Source organism: Neomonachus schauinslandi, chromosome 3 (genome assembly GCF_002201575.2).
Source record: "Neomonachus schauinslandi chromosome 3, ASM220157v2, whole genome shotgun sequence".
In the NCBI taxonomy this organism is placed as follows: Eukaryota; Metazoa; Chordata; class Mammalia; order Carnivora; family Phocidae; genus Neomonachus; species Neomonachus schauinslandi.
The window spans coordinates 184,795,535-184,819,342 of record NC_058405.1 but is presented as its reverse complement, the minus strand read 5'-3'; the positions used below and the strand labels follow the sequence as shown (position 1 = coordinate 184,819,342).

General features: G+C 50.4%; 1 protein-coding gene across 1 annotated transcript; it reads right to left on the bottom strand.

Annotated features, from left to right (window-relative positions):
- Positions 1-20,143: 20,143 nt before the first annotated feature.
- Positions 20,144-23,236, bottom strand: B3GNT7 (UDP-GlcNAc:betaGal beta-1,3-N-acetylglucosaminyltransferase 7). The gene is made up of 2 exons (XM_021690366.1): positions 23,226-23,236; positions 20,144-21,338 (listed from the first exon to the last, which is right to left on the bottom strand). The coding sequence occupies exons 1-2, from the start codon at positions 23,234-23,236 to the stop codon at positions 20,144-20,146; spliced, it is 1,206 nt and encodes a 401-aa protein (XP_021546041.1).
- Positions 23,237-23,808: the final 572 nt, after the last annotated feature.

Here is a 23,808-nt window from a genome sequence, read left to right as displayed (position 1 = left end):
TTGATAAGCACTTCAAGCTTTTCTTTGAAACTTAGTAGGGCCATACTGTAGAAGTAACAGCCACATTCCAGGCATAAGGACTGAACCTAGGACTAAGGGCAAAATGCAAAACCAAAATAGGCCCACCTTAACAAAGCCTAAACCTTGAAACTAAGCCCCCACATTATAAAGGTGATCTTTTGGGAATTTAGTTGCCTCCTAGAACAAAATAATATTCAGAGGAGGATGATAGAATTCACTCTACAGGGCAACATGCCATGTCCAGTAAGAAAAATTTACTAGGGGTGCCTGGATGGTTCTGTCTGTAGAGCATGTGACTTTTCATCTCAGGGTTCTGAGTTTGAGTCCCATGTTGGGCATAGAGTTTACTTTAAAAAAAATTAGGCATGCACTGAAGTATGAAAATGTAGTCCACAATCAAAACTAAAAGATCAATAACCATATAACTTGCATATTGAAATTTGTAGGCAAGGACTTTAATCGTTACAAATATGTTAAATAGGGGCACCTGGGTGGCTCAGTCGGTGAAGCGTCTGCCTTCGCCTCAGGTTATGATCCCAGGGTCCTGGGATCTAGTCCTGCACTGGGATCCCTGCTCAGCGGGGAGCTTGCTTCTTCTCCCTCTCCCTCTGCCCCTCCCTCCTGCTCGTGCTCTCTCTCTCTCAAATAAATGAATAAAATCTTAAAAAAAACACCCAAATATGTTAGATAATTTTCAGGAAAAGATGAATATATCTAATAAAGAAATGGCGAATATCTGGAGAGAGATGGAAACTCTAAGAACAGAACCAAATGGAAAGCCTAGAACTGGAAAACAAAATATCTGAAAAAATTCACTAGAAGGGCTTAACAGCAAAAGAAAGATTTAGTTAACCAGAAGACAGATCAATAGAAAATATTGACAGAGTTCAGGACATGCTACCCCAAAACATATAGCATCTTGGCATATTGAATATTTCAAGCTGAAGGAATTTGAGAAACGGCAGATGTAGGAAGGACTCTGTGACCTTCCCTGAAGCAGGTCATAGACCCCCCCCAAGTGCAAGGTGCCTTCCCTGTACCCAGAGGAAAGGAGCACCCTTATCTCTGAAGACAGGAACACTGAGAGGAATTTGAAGAACAGGCCTTGCTGTCTGCTCCAGTTTAATGAACTTAGCTCATACCTTCTTTTAGGTCCTATCATGTGCTCCCACAGCTCTCCACTCTTCATCAAACCTAACAAAGACACTCAGGGGATACTTTTTTCCCCCCTACGTTATCCAAACTGAAGCTCAAAGAGAAAAAAGATTGAAGAAAAAATGAAGAGAGCCTCAGTGACAATATCAAATTGCCTAACATATGTGTAATTGAGTCCATGAAGGGGAGGAGAGAATGAATGGGGCTGAAAAATAATGCTTGAAAATTTCTAAATTGGATGAGAAACAACCCACAGAGCCAAGAAGGAAGCCACATCTCTACACATCATAACTGAATTGTTTAAAAAGATGAAAACTTTAATACAGCCAAACAAAAAAGACCTATTACCTGTAAAGGACCATCTATAAGAATGATGGCTGAATTCTCATCAGGAAAAATATAAGACAATGGATGATATCTTTTTTTTTTTAACATTTATTTATTTTAGAAAGTGTGAGTGGGGGGAGGGGCAGAGGGAGAGACTCTTTCAAGCAGACTCCTGGCTGAGCGTGGAGCCCAGAGCCCAACAAGGGGCTCCATCCTTTGACCCATGAGATCATGACCTGAGCCAAACCAAGAGTTGGAAGCTTAACTGACTGAGCTACCCAGGCACCCCAAAATGAACAATATCTTTAAAGTGCTAAATGAGAAATATCAATCTACAATTCTGTATCTATGAAGTATTCTTTAAAAGCGAAGGAGAAATAAGTCACTTTCAAATAAATGGAGATGAGAGAATTCATTAGCACACTTGCAGTTCAAACCACAGGAACACCTGGGTGGCTCGGTTGGTTAAGCGTCTGCGTTCAGCTCAGGTCATGATCCCAGAGTCCTGGGATCGAGCCCCGCATTGGACTCATTGCTCTGCGGGGAGCCTGCTTCTTCTTCTGCCTGCCGCTCCCCCTGCTTGTGCTCTCTCTCTGACAAATAAAGTCTTTAAAGAAAAAAAGTAGAAACCTCAAGTGAGATTAGGTAATATTACAAAGTGAGTGATAAGACATTTTTGGGATGCAGCTAAAGCAGTGTTTAGATGGAAATTTATAACTTTAAATGCTTTATAAAAGAATGAAAAAAGGTTTAAGATTAATGATCTAAGTTTTTAGCTTAAGAAGGTAAAAAAGGAAGAGGAAATTATGCTCAAAATATGCAGAAAAAGGAATTAATAAAAATAATGAAAATTGATTAACAGAAAAATCAAGGTAAACAGGAATTCACTGGAACGATTAAAAGGATTAGTACAATCAATAGCAAGACTGATAAGAAAAAAGAACTGAAAACACAAATAGTCAATATCGGGAATGAAAGAGGAAATATTACTACAGATTTTTCAAATATTAAATATACTGAGGGAATATTATGGACAGCTCTATTCTAATAAGTTTAACAACTTAGCCAAAATGAGCAAATTCTTTGAAAACACAACTTTGCAAAACTGTGGACACAAGAAGAAATGGAAAATCTGAATAGCTAGGCCTGCATCTATGAAGACATTGAACTTATCATTTAAAACACTCCCACAAAGAAAACTCCAGGCTCAGTCAGCTTTATAAATCAATTCTATCAAATGTTTAAGGAAAAAATAATACCAATCTTACACAAACTATTCCAGAAAACAGAGGAGGAGGGAACACTTTCCAATCTGTTTTATGAGCACTGATACCAAAATATGACAAGGACATTACAAGAAAAAAATAAAAAGGCTAATGTTCCTCATTAACATAAACAAAAATTCTTTAAAAATATTAGCAAACTAAATCTATCAATGTATGAGAATGATACTACATCATGGCTAAGTGGGGTGTATCCTCGATTCAAATTTGCTTAATATTTGAAAATTGGTATAATTCACCACATTATAGAATAAAGGAGAAAATACAAATGTCCAAATAAAAGTAGAAAAAGCATATGTCAACATTCAACACTCAATATTCATAATAAACAAAACTCAACAAACTTAAACTGATGAAAAACATCTATGAAAAACCCACAGCTAGCATCATACTTCAGAGTGAAATGTTGAACATTTTCCCCCTAAGATAATAAACACGACAAGGATGTCTCCTCTCACTATTTCTACTTAACATTGTATTGGAAGTCCAGTGCAATACGCCAAGGAAAAGAAATTAAAAAGCATAAAGATGGGGAAGGAAGAGCTAAAACTCTTTATTCACACATGGTATGATTTGTCTATGTAGGAAATCCTAAGGAATCTACCAAAATACTATCACTAATAAGCAGAATTATAAAGGTTACAAAGATGTAAAATCAGTATAAAAATCAGTTCTATTTATATACAAAGCAGCAAGCAATTTTCTTCTTCTGTACTGGGCAGCTCAACCAAGAAAACATGTAAATTTTCTAGAACATCACAAATGATCATTTCAGGACCTTGGATAGAAAGACATCTCCTTCATGTGGTTAAAAATAGCTGCCAAGTAAGCCAACCCAAGGATAAAATCTTTTCCTTCGAAGGGTTTCCAGAAGAGGGCTTGCTTTCTCATTCAGAAATAGTAAGACTTCTGTGGTTAGTTTGAACAAATGATTTAGGACTTGTCCTTTGAAAGCCAGTGAGAAACATTTCATATATTGCTGTCCTATTTCCTGGTAAACTTTTTCAAATGCAGTGATTGAGAGACCTGCTTCTGATAAAGTTGATGACTTTTATGAATGTTAAAAAACATCTTGCAGAGATGTGGGGAACGTCTTTATTGTCTGTGCCTGTCTGTGTAAAAAGCATTGAATAATGATGACAATGGAGAACTTTCTCTATCACTTAAGTTTGCAAAATCAGTTTTGCAGGAGGTCCATCTGAACAGAGAATGAAGCATTTCTTTCCAGGCAAATTTTTTTTTTTTTTTTTTTTTTGGCAAAAGCCCTTTTTACCACATTGACAGCCTTTGTAGTTTGCACTCAAACTCGCAAACTCACAAAGTAAGAAAAGCGTCTGCACACCCACAGTGACCCCAAGCAACTCCCTTGAGAGGTGTCTGTGGTTTCCTCCAAAATGCAAGTCTGCTGTTTCCTCAATGACCAGCTTCCAATGTTAAAAGATATGTCATCTATTCTAGAACATATCACACCATTTGACGAGGGAACTGCATCCACTGTTTTCCTCTGATCCAATCCAGAAAGTCGCTCAGTAATTTCTGTGCACCTGCCCTTGCCTTCTACATGTCTCTAACAGTGTGGGAGAGTCTTCTTCGGGTAAGCAATTTCAGAGTGCGCTTCAATAAAAGCTTATTGTGAAATAGCCAATCCAAGGGTTGGGAGTGTTCCAGCTTTTCTGAATTGAGCTTTCCTTAAACAAAACCCCCTGCATCTTTAAACGCATTTGCAGGAGAGACAGACATGCCACGCCCTTTCAGTTTTGCTGGTTTCATTGTTCCATTCACTCGCAAGAATTTTCCAGCACAAAAACGCTGGCTCTTGTGTTTTCATGTTCATTATTAAAAGTGAAAGTGGATAATATAGGCGCGCTGGGTGGCTCAGTCGGTTGAGTGTCTGCCTTCAGCTCAGGTCATGATTCCTGCGTCCTGAGATTGAGCCCCACGTCAAACTTCTCTGTCTCCAATATTCTAATGGCAGTGTGATTTCATCCAGTATACTTTTGATGTGTCAACCTGGCTGAGCGACAGCCCCCCATTCTTCAGTCAAACACTAACCTAGGCGTTGCTGGGAAGGTGTTTTGTGAGGTGATGCAAGCTCATAGGCAATTGATTTTAAGTAAAGGAGATTATCCTGGATAATCTGAGTGGGCGTAATTCAAACAGTTGAAAGGCTTTAAAGAGCAGCATGGACATTCCCAAAAGAAGAAATTCTGCCTGTGTACTTCAGCTCCTGTCGGTGGAGAGATCCAGCTCACCCTTCCTGACCATCTGCCTTTGTGGATTCTGGGCTTGCCAACCCCCCCGTCCCCACAATCAAGAAATACATACACAATACAATACATCTCAATATATATAGCCATCCTCATTATTCTTGGATTTCATATTTGCAAACTCAGCTACTTCGTATTGTAAGCTAAAACTTCGTATATCTGTACAATGAACAGGAAATGAAAAGGAGCTATTGAGTGCACCTGGCTTGCTCAGTGGATAGGGCATGCGACTCTTGATATCCAAGGTGTGAGTTCAAGCCCCACGTTCAGCGTAGAGCTTATTTAGGAAAAAAAAAAAGATAGAAAAGGAGCTATTGGTGATAGGAAGCAGATTAGTGGTTGCCTGAAGAGCAGGGAAGGGGGAGAGGGAGGCAAAGAAAGAAGGAAGGAAGGGAGAGATTAGATGGGGGTACGAGTGATGGATAAGTCCGCTCTCTTGATTGTGGTCATGGTTTGACATAAGTATGCATGACCCAGTTACTACATCTTACACGTTCAATATGTGAAATTTATCACATGTCAATATACTTCAATAATGATGTAAAAGAACCCCCACATCTTGGTTGGAATTGTATTAAAAGGTGCCTGGCTGGCCCAGTTGAAGAAGTGTGTGACTCTTGATCTTGGGGTAGCGGGTTCGAGTCCCACATTGGGTGTGATTACTTAAAAATAAAACTTAAAAAAAAAAAGTATTAAAACCTGAACGTTAACTTGGAAAGACGGACATGGTTACAATACTCAGTGCTCCACCCTGGAACACGTGTTTCACACCACTAAGAAAAACATTCATATTTCTTCACGCCTTAGGAGTAGTAAGGCTACTCCTAATAATTTTTTTTTTTTACTCCTTTTTTAAAGTGGTTTTTTTTTCCTCAAATTTTTATTTAAATTCTAGTTAGTTAGGGGCACCTGGGTGGCTCAGTCAATTGAGTGTCCGCCTCTTGGTTTTGGCTCAGGTCATGATCTCAGGGTTGTGGGATCGAGCCCTGCATCAGGCTCCAGGCTCAGCAAGGAGTCGGCTAGAGATTCTCTCTCTCCCTCTCCCCTGCTCTCTCTCTCTCAAATAAATATATAAATCTTAAAAAAAATTAAATTCTAGTTAGTTAACATTTTTTTTACTCCTAATAATTTTTTTCTGGTTACTTTCATAGGATCTTTCCCACTGTTATGTAATCTAATCGATTGTTAACATATAAGAAAACACATCTGTTCTTCCTATGAGTGTTGGTCTTGCATTCAAGACTCTTTGCTCCACTGTCATAAATTTGAAATGGTGCAGTTGGTTTGGGTTTTTTGGAGTAACCAACTGTATCATCTGCAAATCATATAACCTCCTTTTCACTAGTCATATTTCTCTTCTCTGTTTTACTGTTTCATGTCTTTTTGCATCGTGAACTTCCAGCCCTAGTTAGCTCATGGCCGTGGGTGTGCATGTGTGTTTTGCCCTTGATCATGATGAGAACATGAGAGATCATGATGAGAACACCCTAGTGTTTTACCATTACATAGGATGCCAACTTTTAAGTTGAAATTGCTGTTTAAAAAAAAAAAAATCTGGTATTAGGGACATTGTCAAGCATATATTAAAATAGAAAGACCAGAATAATGAACCTTCTAACCCACTTCCCCCAGCTTTGTCCACCTTTGTTTCATTTGTCCCTCCTCCTTCTCCCAACCCCCGGGAAATTTTGAAACATATTCCCAATATTATATTATTTTATCCATATTCCCAATTTTCCTAATATAGTGTCCATATATTTCCAACATTATATTAATTTGTCTGAGATATTTCTTTTTTTTTAAAGATTTTATTTATTTATTTGAGAGAGAGAGAGAGAGAGAGAGAGAGAAACAGCATGAGAGAGGATAGGGTCAGAGGGAGAAGCAGGCTCCCCGCCGAGCAGGGAGCCCGATGTGGGACTCGATCCCGGGACTCCGGGATCATGACCTGAGCCGAAGGCAGTCACTTAACCAACTGAGCCACCCAGGCGCCCAGTCTGAGATATTTCAATATGTATCTTTGAAAGTTAATGATTCTTTAAAAAAGGTAATCCTATTATCACATTGTACAAATTAAACATTAATCCCTAGATATCATCAAATATTCAGTGTTCAGATTTCCCTGATTGTCTTTTTTTTTTTTTCCACTTGGCTATCAAATCTTCATTCAAAGGAGCCACACGTGGCTCAGGGGTCTCTTTCAATCTGTGAATTTTCCTTCCCTCTTTTCATTTTTCTTGCTGTTTGTTCATTGAAGACATCAAGTAATTTGCCCTGCAGAATGAACATCGGTTTTGCCGATAACAGCCCTGTGGTGGTGTTTACCATGTCCCTCTGCCCCCTCATATTTCTAGAGAATAGATCAGATTGAGGTTCAGGTTTTGGGGCAAATATAGGTGATGTCATAGGGCATGTTGCCGGAACCCAGACTCTGAGAGGGAGCTTTGCAGAAGGAGGTTTACTGGGCAGGGCTCTCAGGCTCAGAGCCTCTACGGAAGTGGGGGAGGACGGGGAGGGGATAGAGGAGCGGCTGGGCAGGGATGCACCTGAGACAGAGTTCTCAGTGCCCATGGGAGCTCTGGAGCTGGAACAACCCCTAGATTGTTCCGGAGGGAAGCGAAAGTGGGGCTTTTGTACCCTCTCATTGTCCTGTCTCTGGGGCGGCAGTACAACCTGTGGACACCTGCAGGGAGGGACCCAGGTGTCAGCAGCCAGCCAGGCCACACTTCCGGCAGCTGGGGGAAGGCCTGCTGCAGTCCTAAAGGCGGAACCTGAGCAGCGCTTGGATGGATACTTCCTACCGCATCACACGGGGAGACACCCTGTCTGGCTGTCTCTCTTCCGATGTTAAGATTGATCAGTGGGGTCAGCTGTTGCTAGCTAGCCTGCCTGGTCTAGCCATTGTAGGCTGCCCCATCAGCGTTTCCTTAGTAGTTTAAAGAGCCACTGATGATCATATTAGATCCATTTTTTCATGAGTCACAAAATAATGATATGCTAATTCTACCACTCGTTCCTTATTTATTAGCTGGAAGTCTATAAAGAACTTTTTCTCCTAAACTCTTTGGTTATCCTGAGGTACAGTTCATACAGAATAGGCAGAATAATTGCTTGGTTCTCTTGATTTTCCAATGAAAACATATCTAGTGATGCTGGGGCCCTTGGGTGGCTCAGTCAGTTAAGCATCTTCTTTCCGTTCAGGTCGTGATCCCAGGGTCCTGGGATCGAATTCTGCGGGCGGGCTCTTTGCTCGGCGGGGAGCCTGCTTCTCCTTCTCCCTGTGCCCCTGCCCCCAGCCTCAGTGATGTCCTGCTTAGAGGAATGCATTCTCCTCACCATAAACACTGCTTCTGGCTTAGACCCATGACACCCGCCAGCCTCATGAGAATCTCTCCTTGAGTTTTTGCCAGAAATATGAGAAAGATACTCATTTTGTAACTGAAATAATTTGAGTTGGTTCCTTGGTGAGGGACAGATGGGCTGCCCTAGGTGGAGCTGTCACACAGAAAGGAACATCTATTTGCAGAGCCGAGACTCCCGGAACAGGGTGAGTGGGTTTCTTGTATTTAGGGTTAGGATGAATGCTTAGAAAGGGGAGCTTTGTCATCGTGTGTGGAGATGGGCACAAGGTCGCGCATGTGTCTTAAGGAAACGTGCCTAAACTTGTATGTTATGTTAATGAGGTTTGTGGGCCTTCTTAGGTGGAGATTTTACATTATCAGGAGGCAGAGGTAACAGTTGGACAAGGAGAAGGGGCTATGGGCATGCTCCAAGAGCCAAGAGCTGGAATAAACTGGACGGGGTCTTGGGGTCCTTATCTTGGGTGAGGAATGCAGGGCCTTGCTTACCTTTGAAACAGCATTGGGAGTTTTACCACTGATTTATTGTCTCTGGTATGGTTAGGCTATTTCCCAGCCTGGAAGAGACTGTTAATTTTTGCATTCCTTTTAAAATCCGTCACTACTGAGGTGGGGTTTTTTTGTTTGTTTGTTTTGTTTTGTTTAGGTTTTTGCATTTCTTGCAATTCTGACACCTCCTAGGAAGTTCTGCAAGAAGTGTGCTTGGGTGAGGAGGGCATAAGTCACAGAAAATAGCTGGGGGTCTAAAATGACTTCTCGTATCACGAAAGCTGTATCTCCTCTTTCTTTTTCTGGGGACCCCCTAACTCTTCCTGCTTACTTAAAAAAATTTTTTTTTTAATTTTGGGAGTGTGATCTGGAAAGACCATCTAAGTCTGAAGCTGCCTGCTAGAGAATCAAATCATCTCAGAGAAAAGAAAAGCCAACAGGTAAAAAATCAATCATTTAAGCACCTGGACTCAGCCATGCCTGAAGCCCCAGAGATTTGTTACATCCACAAAAAGATCTTTTTTCTTGACCTAGTTTGCAGTTGGGTTTCTATTAGTTACCAGTGACTGCAAACGGAATAGGGGAAATCTTTGGGACAAAACCGAAAGAACCATATTCTTCCAGGGACTTGAGCAATCTTACTGTGGGACCCACTCCCCTGGTAAGAGAACAAGATATGAGAAGGGGAGATGTGTCTCAGTTAGGTGCAGATACAGAGGTGCTGGTGCGAAAGCTGCGGGGTGGATAGAGAGGTGGGGGAGAGCAGCGACAATCTCCAGAAGGGGAAAGATGGACCCTGCCTAGTCCACTCTCTCCAGCAGAGACCTAACAGAGGCAACTCTAGCTTGCAAAAGGTGCCCCGAGGGGGCCTTCCGAGCCGCAGCTTGTCAGCAATGCCCATGGGTTACTAGAGGGTCAGAGGAACTCAGTGGCAGTGTGGGCACAGGGTGGTGGGTGAATAGGTTAACTGTGTCTAAGTCAATAAGAGTGATGAGGAAGACAGCAAGAAAACCCAGCTTTGGTGAGAATGATCCAGAACACAAGCCCTTTGGGGTCCCAGAGATAAGGTGAAGGCTGGGTCTGCCCTGGACAAGGGGGAATGTTGATCAATAGGATTTAGGGACAAATGGGTGAGCAAGTACCTGGTTGCTCAAGACCAGGAGCTGGATAGGGGTTCTGGCCGTGTGCAGCCTGCAGGAGTCCTGGGCCATGTAGCTGTGTTCTCTCTGCTGGGTTTGGCACCCACTTTATATCAACTTCGTACAAGGAATTGGAGAGTTTGTCCTTCTTCACATCAGCCATGGCTTACATAGGCTGGAGCGACTTGTTTCTTTGGAGTCTGGAAGAACTTACTGCCCAAAGGACCTCCAGAGACTCCAGGAAGATGATTCTTTGATAATGCTTTCAAATTCTTCCTCACTTATGGGAACATAAGGATTTTCGTTTTTTGAATCTGTTTCTTTTATTAATTTGAACCATACTTTTCAATAAGATTTAAAAATCTATTCACATATTCATAGGGGAATTGTAGTTCTTATACTTTTCCATTATAATCTGCATTATAGTCCCTGGAAGAATATGGTTCTTTCGGTTTTGTCCCAAATCCTCAACTTGCTAATTATATTTGACTTTTTTCTCCTTTTATTAAGTTTGGCATGGATCTAATGCTTTCTTTTTTTGTTCAAGACTCTACTTTTGGGGCGCCTGGGTGGCTCAGTCGTTAAGCATCTGCCTTTGGCTTGGGTCATGATCCCAGGGTCCTGGGATCGAGGCCTGCGTCGGGCTCCCTGCTCCGCGGGAAGCCTGCTTCTGCCTCTCCCACTCCCCCTGTTTGTGTTCCCTCTCTTGCCGTCTTTCTCTGTCAAATAAATAAATAAAATCTTAAAAAAAAAAAAAGAGAGAGAGAGAATCTACTTTTGGGGGCCCCTGGCTGGCTCATTTGGTGGAGCACACGACTCTTGATCTTGGGGTTAGGAGTTCAAGCCCCATGCTGGGTGTAGAGATTACTTAAAATTAAAATCTTTAAAAAAATCTACTTTTGGATTTCTTCATCAATTCTACTGCTTTCACATTCACCAAACTTAACTTTTATCTTTATTATGCCTTTATGATTTCCTTCTTCTGGCTTTGCTTTAGTCTGTTTTACAGTTCTCTCCCTGAAATTTTGAGTTGAAATGTTAGATCAGTTATTTATATTATTCTTTTCTTACAAAAATGAATGCATCTAAAGTTGTTAAATTTTACAGTGTTCAACAGTCACCGATTTAGGGCCAGGGCCTGACACTTAACACCTTTGACATCATAATGACGTAAGTTGGCATTATCCCATAATGATATGGTATTCCTAATTCAAAATAATCAGACATTATAGTTTCTATTTTCTCTTTTTTTTTAATTTTTAAAGATTTTATTTATTTATTTGAGAGAGAGAACAAGCAGTGGGGAGAGGCAAAGGGAGAGGGAAAGAGAGAGAGAGAGAGACAGAAGCAGACTCCCTGCTGAGCAGGAAGCCCCACGTGGGGCTTGATCCCAGGACCCTGAGATCATGACCTGAGCTGAAGGCAGACACTAAACCGACTGAGCCACCCAGGTGCTCCTCTATTTTCTCTTTGACTCGACAGTCACTTAAGAAAGAGGCTAGGATTGTTGTCATTGTTCTTCTCCCCCCTTGCCCCCATCCCCTGGTCAATATTCTTGTTTGCTTTACTTTTGTGGGTATTTTCTGGTTTATTGTATCATGGACTTAGTAGTGTTTGGCCTGTCGAATTTTTGCTGTGGAGAAAACTTGATGTTTTCTTTCCTCTTAATACACATATGTGGTGAAAGTTTCATGTCCAAAAGGAAGGTACAAACTGTGTGTGGTACAGAGTTTGATATGGATCTTTGATACAATCTTATTCACGAAAGTGTTGCATCTTTGATGGTCTTTAATTTTTGTCAGTTCACTCTATTCTGGGTTGCATATTTAATCACACTATTTAGTATGTGAAAGACTCTCACTACTTTTGTGTTTCTGGCCACAGCTAGACTGGTGCAGCACTGCTGGGTCCTCTGCTCATGCCACAATCAAGGTGTTGGCTTGCTGCATTCTCATCTGGAACTCAGGCTCCTTCCCCAAGCTTATTTCCGTTACTGGCAGAATTCAGCTCCTTGCAGTTGTAGAACCAAAGTCCCCATTTCCTTGCTGGCTGGCAGCCAGGGGCTGCTCTCAGCTTCTGGAAGCTGCCCTCATTCTTGGTCACTTAGCCCCTCCAGCTTTAAGTCTGCAATGGCATCTGGAATCCTCCTCCAGCTTCCAATCGATCTGACTTCTCCTTCTGCCACTGGCCAGAGAAAGCTCTCTGCTTTTAAGGGCTACGAGATTAGATTAGGCTCACCTGGATAATCTCCCTGTCTTAAGGTCCACTGTGCCATGAGGTGCAACATAATTATAGGGGTGATATCTCATCATATGCACAGGTTCCTGGGGAGCAGGTGGGATGTCGGTGGTGGGCGGGCAGGGTGTGGATGTGTGTGAAAGGCATATTGTCATGCACAATGGCTCTTCATTATACAAGATATATTTTATGAGAAACTTTCTATTTTTCAAGTGCCAGACAGCACAGCTTTACTTTACATAAAACAAATCTAGCAAGAAATGTTTGATCAGGTCTGGGTGAGCTGGGCGGATTTGAGTCCTGCCTTTCACCTGGCTGCTGGTTTTAGTTAACTAGAGGCAGCTGTGGGGGATGGTCAGCTGTTTGGGGACCTGAGGGTCACCCCAGACCGTGCGCATGGCTTCCGTGTGGTTGGTGGTTAGCGTTCAGCTTTTGCTGCCCAGCCGCCTGAGCGCAGATCCCCCCGCTTGACTTAGGGCGGCCCGCTTCAGCAAGTGGGGCCACGGCCCTGTGTCTCCCGGATGAGCAGCCGGGTCAGACCAACCCTGCCGCAGGAGGCCCCTGGTCTTTTACTTGAGCTGAATTTTATGTCACTTGCAACCAAACATATACTAACCGCTGTTGGTTATACACAGTGTTAGCTTTATATAAAAATTAGAGTACTGCATCCTGTTTGCGAGGGCTCAGCCGCTAAATGATTACAAGGACAGCGAACTATTCCCTGATCACCTAAGCCCTCCGTTCAGACCTCAGAAGGCCTGGGAGGGTGGGTAGGCCGGTGATTTCTGTCGGTGGGTAAAGCAAGAATAAGTCCTCCTTCCCCTGAAAGAGCCTCCCTCCCTAAGGTGGCCTAGAGGACCTCGAAGCCACCTTGCTCCCTCCAAGGCCACCATGTCTGTCCGGATGTTGGCACACTTCTGCCTCCTAAACTGTGCCTCTCAACTCAGTGAGACAGGCTCATGGTAGAGAGCCTTATACAGGGGCGCCTGGGTTAAGTCTGAGTCTGGATTCCCGCTCAGCGGGGAGTCGGCTCGTCTCCCTCCCCCTCTGCCCCTCGCCCAGCCCTCACGCTCGCGGTCTTTCTCTCTCTAGAATAAAGAAATCCTAATAAAAGGGGGGAAAAAAAGCCTTATACGGATGAGCCGAAAGAAAAGAATAAAATCCGGGGAAGCCCACTACCAGCAAACAATTCCTGTGAAACAGTTTGGTGTGGAGCTTTCCAGCGTCTGCGAGGCACACATGCCCTTAGGGAACGCGGGGGGCGTTGGGGTCCAACTAACGCAAGTTAACAGAGTTCCACAAAACCAGCTCAAATCCTCCCCCCACATTGTCGCGCTATCCTACGAGGTCAGTAGGGGGCGCTGCCGCACTCTCCCGGGATGGCCCGGGAGCCCAGGACTCCTCCGGCGCCGCCCCGCCCCGCGCGCTCGGTCCCCGCGGGGCCCCGCCCCCGGGCCGCCGCTGCCCAGCCGGACCCGAGGGGGTCAGTGCGCCGCCCGCCACGGCCAAGCCGCGGGCCCGCAGGTGCGCCCCGCCAGAGCCCCGGGATTCGGCGGCTTCCACCGTCACTCACCGCCCTCCGCTCCGCATCCCCCCCCACCGCCCCGCCCGACGGCAAATTGCGACTGTCCCCACTAAAGCCCGGGGCGGTTCAGGGATGGCCTCTGGGGCGCCGGTGGGGCTGACCGCCCTCGGACGCCCGCGCCCTCCGCCACCTCCTTTCGGCACCGCGATTACAAGCCCCCGGGGGGCAGCTGCCCAGCCTAGGGGCGGGGGCAAGAATTCCGGGCATTCCTGTTAGATTCGGCCGCGCCGGATTAAAACAAAGCGCTAGGAGATTCCTAATCGGTCCCCGGCGGGGTCAGTAAATCCCCGCCCGGGCCACGGGTTCCCCCTTGAGCCGCTCGTCCGAGTCGCGGGGGCAGCTGTTTTAAAAACCCTGGACTCGCACCCACTCCCGAGGGTCGCAAGTAACCCGCCTGGGTTGGGGCCTGGACGCGCGCATTTTTCAAAGCTCCCTGGGGGGACCTTTCAGACAAGCTGCGGGGCTTGAGTCCTGTCGGAAAGGATTGAGCTCGGTGCCTGGCCTCTCCTGGAAGGTGTAAAATTTGTTCCAAGATGCAAGTTTTGAAGTAAATTCATGCAAAAGTTGCATTCCGTCCCATTATGTGTCTGTTCGTTTTAATATAAAAGCAATTGTTAAAAGAATTTTCAGAAAGAGATAAATTTATAATTCGTATAGACACAGAAATGACCTTGAGATTTATTTTATTCACCTGAGGGCAAGCGAATGCTACAGCCGGTTCAGAGACATATGGAGTGAAGGCATTGAATTCCAAACGGAGGCAAAACTGGTTTTTCCACGGCGGGGGGGTGGGGGTGGGGCGGCACGTGTTCCCCTAGCCATCTGAACGTGCAATTTAAAAAAGGTGCAAAATAGCTGAAGGACAATGAACTGGGCTAGGAGCGGACCTGTTGGCGTTGTGCTTTAAAGATTAGCGTATTGGGCGCCTGGGTGGCTCGGTTGGTTAAGCGACTGCCTTCGGCGCAGGTCATGATCCTGGAGTCCCCGGATCGAGTCCCGCATCGGGCTCCCTGCTCGGTAGGGAGTCTGCTTCTCCCTCTGACCTTCCCCCCTCTCATGCTCACTGTCTCTCATATAAATAAATAAAATCTTTAAAAAAAAAATAATAAAGGTTAGTGTATTTTTGAAACAGGTTTTTCTTCCCAATATTTTAAGTAACTATCTGGAAGAAAAATTTTTTTTCTTACAGCGCTAATACTGCTGGGCTCCCCCAAACACCAAAATATCAAATATCAAATCACTCATTGGATAGAACACTTTTCTACTCTTTGGGCTTTGGGGCAAAAATCCACAAATATACCCGCAAGTTACTACTGAGGGAAAAAGGAGGGCCTGAAGCTCTTGGGAGACAGTAGGTTAAGGGGTTAAGAAGAACAGACCTAAGTTCAAGTCCTGCCCTGTCACAGAGTAGCTGTGGGACCCTTCTCCTGGGAGCCTCGGTTTCTTCACTTGACCGTGGTGTATAATGGGGTTCCAGAAGCTTCTCTCCCTGCTCCTTCTCAGCCCAAGTGGACAGAGCAAGTCACCTGGGAACATGCTTTCTTTGCTCAGGCTAGGGTTCTTTGGGTGGTCTCCTATAGTTATGTAAACGTGGCCCAATGGGCACCCTTGGCTACCCCTTCTCAAACCCCCTTGGAATGCAGAGCTGGTGGCTGGGGACCAGGGAAAGCTATGTCGTATTCGAAGCCCGGGGCCTTTGGGGAGAAAAGGGTTTGAGGCCCATCTCCCTGTCAGCCTGCTCCTCAGGATCAGGTTGAGGACGGACTAACACTTATTGTCAAGGCTAAGAGAAGTATCTCTCTGTGTGTGAATTGTGGGCCCCCCTACAGCTTGCGCGCGGAAGGCAGCATCTAAGAATGCGGGGGACTGTGCAGGCCCACGTTCCACAGCGCCACCGTGTGGAGGGCCAGGCAACAGCTGAAGAGGGCGGCTCAGGCTTTCCTGAGGGTCGCTGGATTTGTGGACTTGGGACTTTGGAAGCCCTTGAAGTTCTGTGCAATTTGGGAGTGAGTGGGCTCCAACAGGGAGAAAAAATAATTTTTCTGAGACCTCCCTGGAATAAAAGATAAACAGAAGCTTAGTCACATGTATACCTCCTGAATGCATGGGAAAGACCCAGGAAAACGGAGTCAACCTCTACAAAATGGCCAAAGCCACCACCCTAAATACTATCTTCAGCTAAAGATTAAAGAAAGATGTTGGGGCAGATGGTGTGTGTTGGGGGGGGGGTAGTCACTTATGGGAGGTTACCGGGAAAACACAGAGAACAAGCCTAAGGTTGTTATGTAGATTTCAGACCCTCCCTTCTGCCTTGATGCTCCTCCATCCTCCTCTTCCGGGGGTAGAGAGGGAGACCCAAATGGAGATTTCTTTTACAAGTTTAAATGTCCTTTACAAAAGGGTCACATCTAACTCAGTTTTCAGAGCTTCTCCTGTGTCCGCTCTTTCTTAAAAATAACCAGCTCAAGATAATTCTCATGCCAAAGAGGCATATTTTGGTGTGTCATGTTCTACTTCAATTTTCTGCCAACAAGGGTAGAGCAGGGACTCGGACTCCATCACTCAATGAGAAACATTAAAATGTATCTGCGTTTGTACCCTCAGTGAAGGTCATACCCATTCTACATGTGAAATGCCAGGCAAATTGAATAAGCTCCAGAAAATGGCCCTTGCCATCATTGTTACTGGGAAGCAAGATTGTAAGACCTGAAAGGCCTTTGTGTCTGTTTCCCAAAATGATCAGCAAAGCAGACCTTGGAAAGGCCAAGGTCACACTCCTTGGAGGCAGCCAGGTTACACTCCCAGGCAGATGGAGGAAACGAGGGCCAGCTGGGTGGAAGGGCCAGAGCTGGGCCAGGAGCTGGCTGAGGGCTGGTCAGCTGGGGTGCCCTCTGGGCCGGGCCATTCTTCTGGACACCTGGCTTAGGGTGGGCAGGGTCTCAGCAGTTTTCCCGGTCACCAGCCCCTTCTTTTGTGAAGCCCTGTTCCTGCTGAGGGGACAGTGGTGGGGACGCCTTGGGGCCATGTTCCACGTTCCCAGCCTGAGGTTCCTGGGGCCTGGGACTGGCTGCCTCCCCATGCCCCCCAAGGGGGACTGAGGTCAAGGGCATGTTTCTAGGGTTCCCATCCGATCTTGTTTGTTCCTGGCTCTGGAAGCGGTGATGAGTCCTCAGTGCCTGCAGGAAGCATCCTAACCCTTAGCCAGATGAGGTTTTTACCAGGACGCCCCCACCCCCGCCCGTCCCTCCCATCTCCACACCGTCCACACCAGGCAGCTGGCCCCTCCTCTGGATGCCCCACTGTTTTCATTCACTTCTGGGCTGTGGCTCATGTTCCTGGCCTGGCACATGTTCTCCTTCCCCTTCTACCACAGGAATGCCACTCCTCCTTCGAGACAAAGGTGCAGCGTCAGGCCCAGGGCTGAAGCCCCGCTCCTCACCCTGTGCTGGGGGGCCTGTTACACTGGTTCCCATCAGTGGGCTCCCCGACCTTCCTCCTTTCCTTCTGCTCAGCTAATTGCTGGCGCCCCACTCGTCTGCCAGCTCCGTCAGCCCAGGCCTGGGCCCCTGAGGTGGGAAATAGGATCAGGAGCAAGGCTGCCCGTGGGGCCCACGGCTGAGGCTGAGGAAGTTCCCATGCTGGGAATGCGCAGTCCGCTGAGAGCTCCCAGTCCACGGGGCCCAGCTGGAGGCACCAGTGAGCCCAGAGGAAGGGGGTGCACACCCAGCACCCCTGCTCCTTGCCCCGTTCCTCTCTCAGGATCAAGTGTGAACACCTTCCTGAACCCAGAAGCCCTCGCGGGCCCTGGCTCCCTTCTCATACGCATCCCTAGCCCCCCACCCCAGGGAGGAGCTCTTTCCTGCTTCAGCATTCCAGCTGCCTCCATATAAGCCCTTCCTTCTGCCTGCCCGTTCATCCCTCAGGGCACAGCTGAACCCAGTGCTGCCCCTGGACCCCTACCCAGGCCTCGTCCAGTGGTCCTTCCACCTCCTGGGCTCCTGGATGGTGTCCCCCTCCCCCCCACCATGCTCTTGTCCTCTGTGGACTGAGCTCTGGTTAGACAGAAGCCCCACGGCCCCACTCTGCCTTCTGGAGTCCCTGGCTTCACAGGGTGAGAGGGATGAACAGGGCTGACAACTTGGGTCTGTGAGTTGTGCTCAGAGGGTTGTGCGCTCGGTTTAATTCTCTGTTGCGGCAATCTTGAAATTGGTAACTTTCTAAAACCAAGGGCCCTGCATTTTCATTTTGCACTGGGCCCTTCAAATTACCTAGGTGGTCAACAGAGAGGGGAGACGTGGGGAGATCTGTGCTGACGAGGAATAGCAGCAATGTCCCTTTTCCTTCTCTGAGGGCTTGGACCCGGGCAGCTGGGGCCATGAGGGACACCCATTTAGTCTCATGCCCCCATCTGTCCTCTAAGATGTTGCATTATATGAGGACCCAGCCCTTCCTTTCACTTCCCAGGAGGAGAGGCCCAGGGTAGACATGTGGGGGCATCTGACCTACTCCCCGATGCCTCGAGCTGGGCACAGGCGGCGAGCTGCTGGCTTGCTCACTTGTGGCCCCAGTGACTCTTGGGGCGATAGCTGTTCTCCCCACGCTAGAGGTAAGCAACTTAGGCCGAGGTGCCCCATACACGGCAGTCCCCTGGACCCCCAACCCTGGACCCCACTGAGCCACTGTTTCAGTGCTTCTTGTCAACCTTATCGATGCTTCCAGGTTGACTGAAGGGACATCAGGGAGCCCACCGGCCCCTGCATACCCCCACCCACCATAACATCAGGCTCATGGGCCGCCATGTTTTTCCCCCATACCACCTCCTCCAGGGGGCAGCTCTCTAGACTCTGGCCCCTGTGGCTTTCTGCTTTAAGCCTGGCACCCGCATCCCTCTAAAGCTCTCCAAGCGTCCTTGTGTACCCACCAGCCAACAGCAAGGGAACAAGCTGTGTCTTCAGAAATCTCTGGCAACCCTGGCCCCAGACTCTCTCCGATGGGAATGGTGACCGGAAGTCTCACACCAGAAAAACCAGCCCCCTTTTATTGAGAAAATAGTGTTGATTCCTCAATCTTTTCCCAGGTGCCTCCACCCTGATGTGAGGTGGCATCCTTCTGCACCCATCCCCAAGGACGCCTGAGGGTTCACTCCATCCCTTCATAGGGGCCCATGCTGGTCTGCTCAGGCCCTGGAGAAGTAGGCAGGCAGGGAGGGCAGGGTTCCGGAGGGGGACTGAAACAGGCATGGGGGTGCCCTGGGTGGGGGGTGAGCGGCCGAGGGAGGTGGTATCTTGCTGGAATGAGGGAAGGGAAAGGAAGACCACCACCATCTCCGGAGGCCTGGCACTCTCTCCCTCCAAATTCTTCATAAATAAAACTTCACAGTAATAGAGGACTGTCCATCTCAGGGCCAAACCGGCTGCTTTCCGGCTGGGGAGCCAGCCTCGGTGGGACCGCACGAAGCCCTCGGCGGCTGGGCAGCACCGTGACTGCGGGGGCTGGAGCACTGCTCTCTGGCCCTGTGTCGGGGTGCGGGGCGGGGCTGCAGCCCATCCGGAGGTTCTGGGCATTGCTGAGGTAGTCGGGGCGGCCAGCTGCGCTTCCAGACACAGCCAGGAGTGAAGCCGCCTGCGAGCAGAGACCTGGCAGCAACTCCAGGTCTGGGGGCGGGGGTGGTGCTGAGGGGCCTTCCGAGCTTCCATCTCCTGGAGACCCAGGGGCGTGGGCTTGGGGGCGGGGGTGGGGGGGGACGGACCTTGGGGACCTGTGAGCCTGCACAGGGTTGAGCTTCTCCTGAAAGGGCTGCTTGGGCCCGTGGGGGAGACTGAGGCATTTCAAGGGAGGAGAATCTTCTCTGTGAAGACAAGAGGGCCACCCCTGACCCATCCTAGGGCCAGGCCTAACCCGGGTACCTGAGCACGGGGTTCCTTCAGAAGCCACCAAGGCCTCCCACCAGGTCACAGGGGGCCAAGCCGGGAACCCAGGTTAGGAGGGCGACGAGTGGCCGCCGGCCTTGCTCCCAAGACCACCTTCCGCAGGCGGGTCAGTTACGAAGGTCCCGTTACAAAGGTCCCGGGGCCTCAGCTCCACTTTCTGGGTGAGGTCCACGCAGGGAGGCCCCCTTCTGGCTAACTGCGCCCATCACACCCCGGGGACCACACAAAGCCCCAACCCCACCCCGCCACCTCCCTGTTGGGGGAGGGGCCCAAGGTCTCTGTCCAGGCCGCCTGGGGCTCCAGAAGCCGCGGCCCCGCCTCTCCCCGCCTCTCCCCGCCGTCCGGCCGGGTCAGAGCACCTGCAGCTTGCGGGCGCAGGTGAGGTTGCCGTGCACCAGCCCCCACATGGCCAGCAGCTCGGCGGGCAGCAGCTTGTGCACCACGAGCATGGAGCGGAAGAAGCAGGGCTCCTTGTTCATGCGGCTGTTGCGGTTCCGGGTGATGCCGAAAGTCTTGAAGCCCTCGTGGGCTGTGGGCTGCACGCTCAGCACCTGCAGACACATGCCCAGGAAGACGTCGTCGATGGGGTACAGCTCCAGGGTGTCGCAGGCACTGCGCAGGCGCCGGGCCAGGCCGCCCGCCATGAGGAAGCCGCCGCCGCCCGCGTACGGCGGGTAGCTGGCCTTGCTGTACAGGACGCCCGGGATGTAGTACTTGTTGTCCTTCTTGCGGATGGGCCGAGCGCGCTGCAGGACGTCGCCCACCAACAGGTCTTCCTCAGGCTGCCGGTCAGCCAGAAATTCGAGCAGGTTGGTGGGGTTGACGAAGACATCGTCGTCGCCCTTGAAGATGAACTGGACGTGGGGGCAGTAGATGTCAAACCACTTGAGGAAGTGGATCTCCTTGAGGGTCAGGTTGAAGAAGCTGTCCAGGAAGTCCCACTGCAGGATGTCGCCGTAGAGACGGTCCTCGTAGGCCAGCAGCTGCTGGTAGTGCGCGCGCTCCTCCTGCTTGGAGGCCGTGCCCAGCAGGAAGAGGGTACGCACGGCGCCGCGGCCGCCGCCCCCCGACTCCTGCTCCCGGCCCCACGTCTGGCGGATGGCCTCGCGGCGGTCGTGCTGCGTGATGACCGACTTGACCACCACCAGCAGGTAGACGGCGCCGCCGCACTTCTCGGGGTGGTTCAGCAGCATGGGGAAGTACCGGCAGTGACGGTAGGTCAGAAACTGCTGGAAGTGGGGCTCCAGGCCCTGGAACCAGGGCTGCTGGGTCACGTTGATATTGGCTGAGCAGTTGGTGATGCTGATGTCCCAAGTCTGGGGCCCTGGCGGGGCCATGGGCGTGGGGGCAGCCACGTCCTTGGTGTTCTTCCAGAAGCTGTTGGGGTTCACCAGGTGTCCGCTTGGGTTCTGGGCCTTTTGTGGCTCTCGGGTGGGCGGTGGGGGCTCTTGCAGAAACTGGTGGGGGGTCAGGCTGCGCTGGAATACTGTCACGGCCACAAGCAGGGCCAGGGACAGGCACACGCTCTTGTAGACGGTTTTCTTCCTGGGGGGCGGGGTTGGAGGGTGGTACAGAGGAGAGAGGAAAGCATGAGTCCCCTGTGACTTGTTCGGAGCTGCAGGGGACACAGACTCAAGTCCCGCGGCCCCTGAGTGGTCAGAGGAGGGTCCTGCCTCCTCTCCTGCCCTGCCCTGCCTCTGCCAGGACCAGGGGACCCACGCAAGCCCTGCAGAGTCAGGCTGCCCGGGTTTAAATCTTGACTCTGCCACTTTGAGCGGGTCCCCCTTAAGGTCTCCAAACCGTGATTTCTTTTTCTCCTCAATGAGGATAACAAGGAATCGGAGCACTATCTAAGGAGTCCGGCTCGCAGTGGGTATGCAGTCAGGGGAATGCCGTGAGTCTGTAAAGATGACCTCTGGTGGAGGTTTCTGCCTGTTCCCCAAGCCCAGCAAGCCACCCTGTTTGCTTTCATTTCCCTGTGCAAACCTGGTGAACCCTGGGGTGAGCCATGAGGCAGGGCACACACAGCACTTGCTCTTACAGCCTGGGAGCTCAGTAACCTGTGGGGGACACTGGACAGAGGCTCTAATGTGGGACCTGAAGAAGCCTGTCCCTTCCGCTTTCACCCCATCCATCCGACCCAGTGCAAAACTACTCACAAGGCTGATGGAGGCCTGAGAAGGGGGCAGGCGTCTCCTAGCATGACCGCCGCCGCCCTCTTACTCTCCTCAGTCTGGGCCCCACTCTCTTAACACCCCTCTAGGAGAGAGAAGGTCCCCCAGGTCTACTGCCCTGGGATGGGTACACATTCAGACCCCCACTCTCCAGGGACCCTCCCTGCCCAGAGAGCCCCTACCACACCCATTTCAGAAGCAGAAATTAAAGCCTTTTGCAGGAGGTGCAGGCAGACCCAGGGCAGAGGTGGGGGGGGGCGTCCCCAGGACCCTCTCTCAGGTCACACGCTGGAGGTGGCCAGGTCTCCTGCGCAGATCTCTTTTGTGGAGATACAGGGGGTGAGGGTTCTCGGGGAACAGGCAGGCTAGAAGTGTGGCCTCACAGGGCCAGGCCAAGAGGGAGACAACCCCGACTTCCGGGGGGAAGCTGCAGGGCCAGGGAAGAAACAGACTGCAATGTACATCACAGGGACTCTGGAGAAGCCTGGGGTGGTCCTCAGGACTGGCTGGTTGAAGGTGCAGGCATCCAGGGCAAGTGAATGTTGAGCCCCCTGGAGCGACATTTTCCCGGGGGGTCCCAGGGTTTCCTGCGTATGCGGTGGGAGGGACAGTGGGTCACCCCAGGTGCTGGAGTGGGGTGAGACTCGACCCTCCCAAAGGGGAAAGCAGAATGTTCCGGGTCAGGGTCTCCTGCCCTGGGAGTTTCAGCGAAGCACGCCTTCCCCCTAGTTGGGGAGGTCCGGACTGGGGGAAGTCCCGCGGGGGTCACCCCAGGGAAGGGGGATGCGGCGGGGGTGTCTCTCCGCTCCAGGCCGGTCCACCTGCACCGCCCCACTCCATTTGGACAAAAGTCCCGCAGGGGAGGAAGGAAAAGGGGAGAGGGGGAGAGGTGGGGGACTGGAGGCTCTAACTCCCCCGAAGGAAGGAGAGCCCTTGGGTCCCGGAGTGGGATCAGGGTGCCTCGGGGCCCGGGCCCAGGGGAGCCGAGCGCCGCCGGCGTGGGCAGCGCGCACGGGCCCCGCGGGTCCCGGCCCCGTCCGGCTGGTTCCGGCGCCGCGCACCGCCGGGCATCCCGACCGCCGCCGCCGACCGCGTCCGTCCCGAGAAACTGAGGCCAGCCCCAGGGCACCCAGCGCGGCATCATCCTCCGGTCCCCGGGAGCGGCCCGGCGCCCCCCACGCCCGTGCGTCCCCCGACCTCGGGGGAGGGAGCCGGGGGTCCCCGCGCCCCCCGCCCCGGCCCCCCCCGCTCAACTCACCACAGAGACATGGCGGCCCGGGCCCGGGCGGCGGCGGAGCAGGGCGCGCGGGTCGCAGCTCTGGGCGCCGCAGCTCGGGGACGGCGGTCGGCGACGGGGACGAGGCGGGCGGGAGCGAAGGCTGGGCCGCGCCCCCGCCGCGACTTTCCTCTTCCCCGCGGCCGGAGGAGGGGCCGGGAGGGGCGGCGGCGGCGGTCCAGGTGCGTTAACCCCTTCGGCGCCCCCGGCCCTCCCGCCCCTCGGCCGCGCGGCCAGCCCTTCCGCACCGCGGCCAGCGCCAGTGGCCCATTTCGCGGAGGCGGAAACCGAGGCCCGACTCGGAGTGGCCCAGTAGGGACTTCGGAGCCCACGAGGGTCACTCTCGTCCCCGAGGACTCCGTTTCCCCCGAGGAGCTTCCCTGGGGTCCTCGGCCCCTCTGGACGCGTGTAACCGGGATACCACCCACCTCCCACCTTCCATGCGCCCCCAGGTCCCCACCATCTCCCTCTGGCCCCATTCGGGATTTTTCGGTGGTGGGGGAGGCGGAGGAGCACGCTTACACGCGTCCAGAGGGGCCGAGGACCCCAGGGAAGCTCCTCGGGG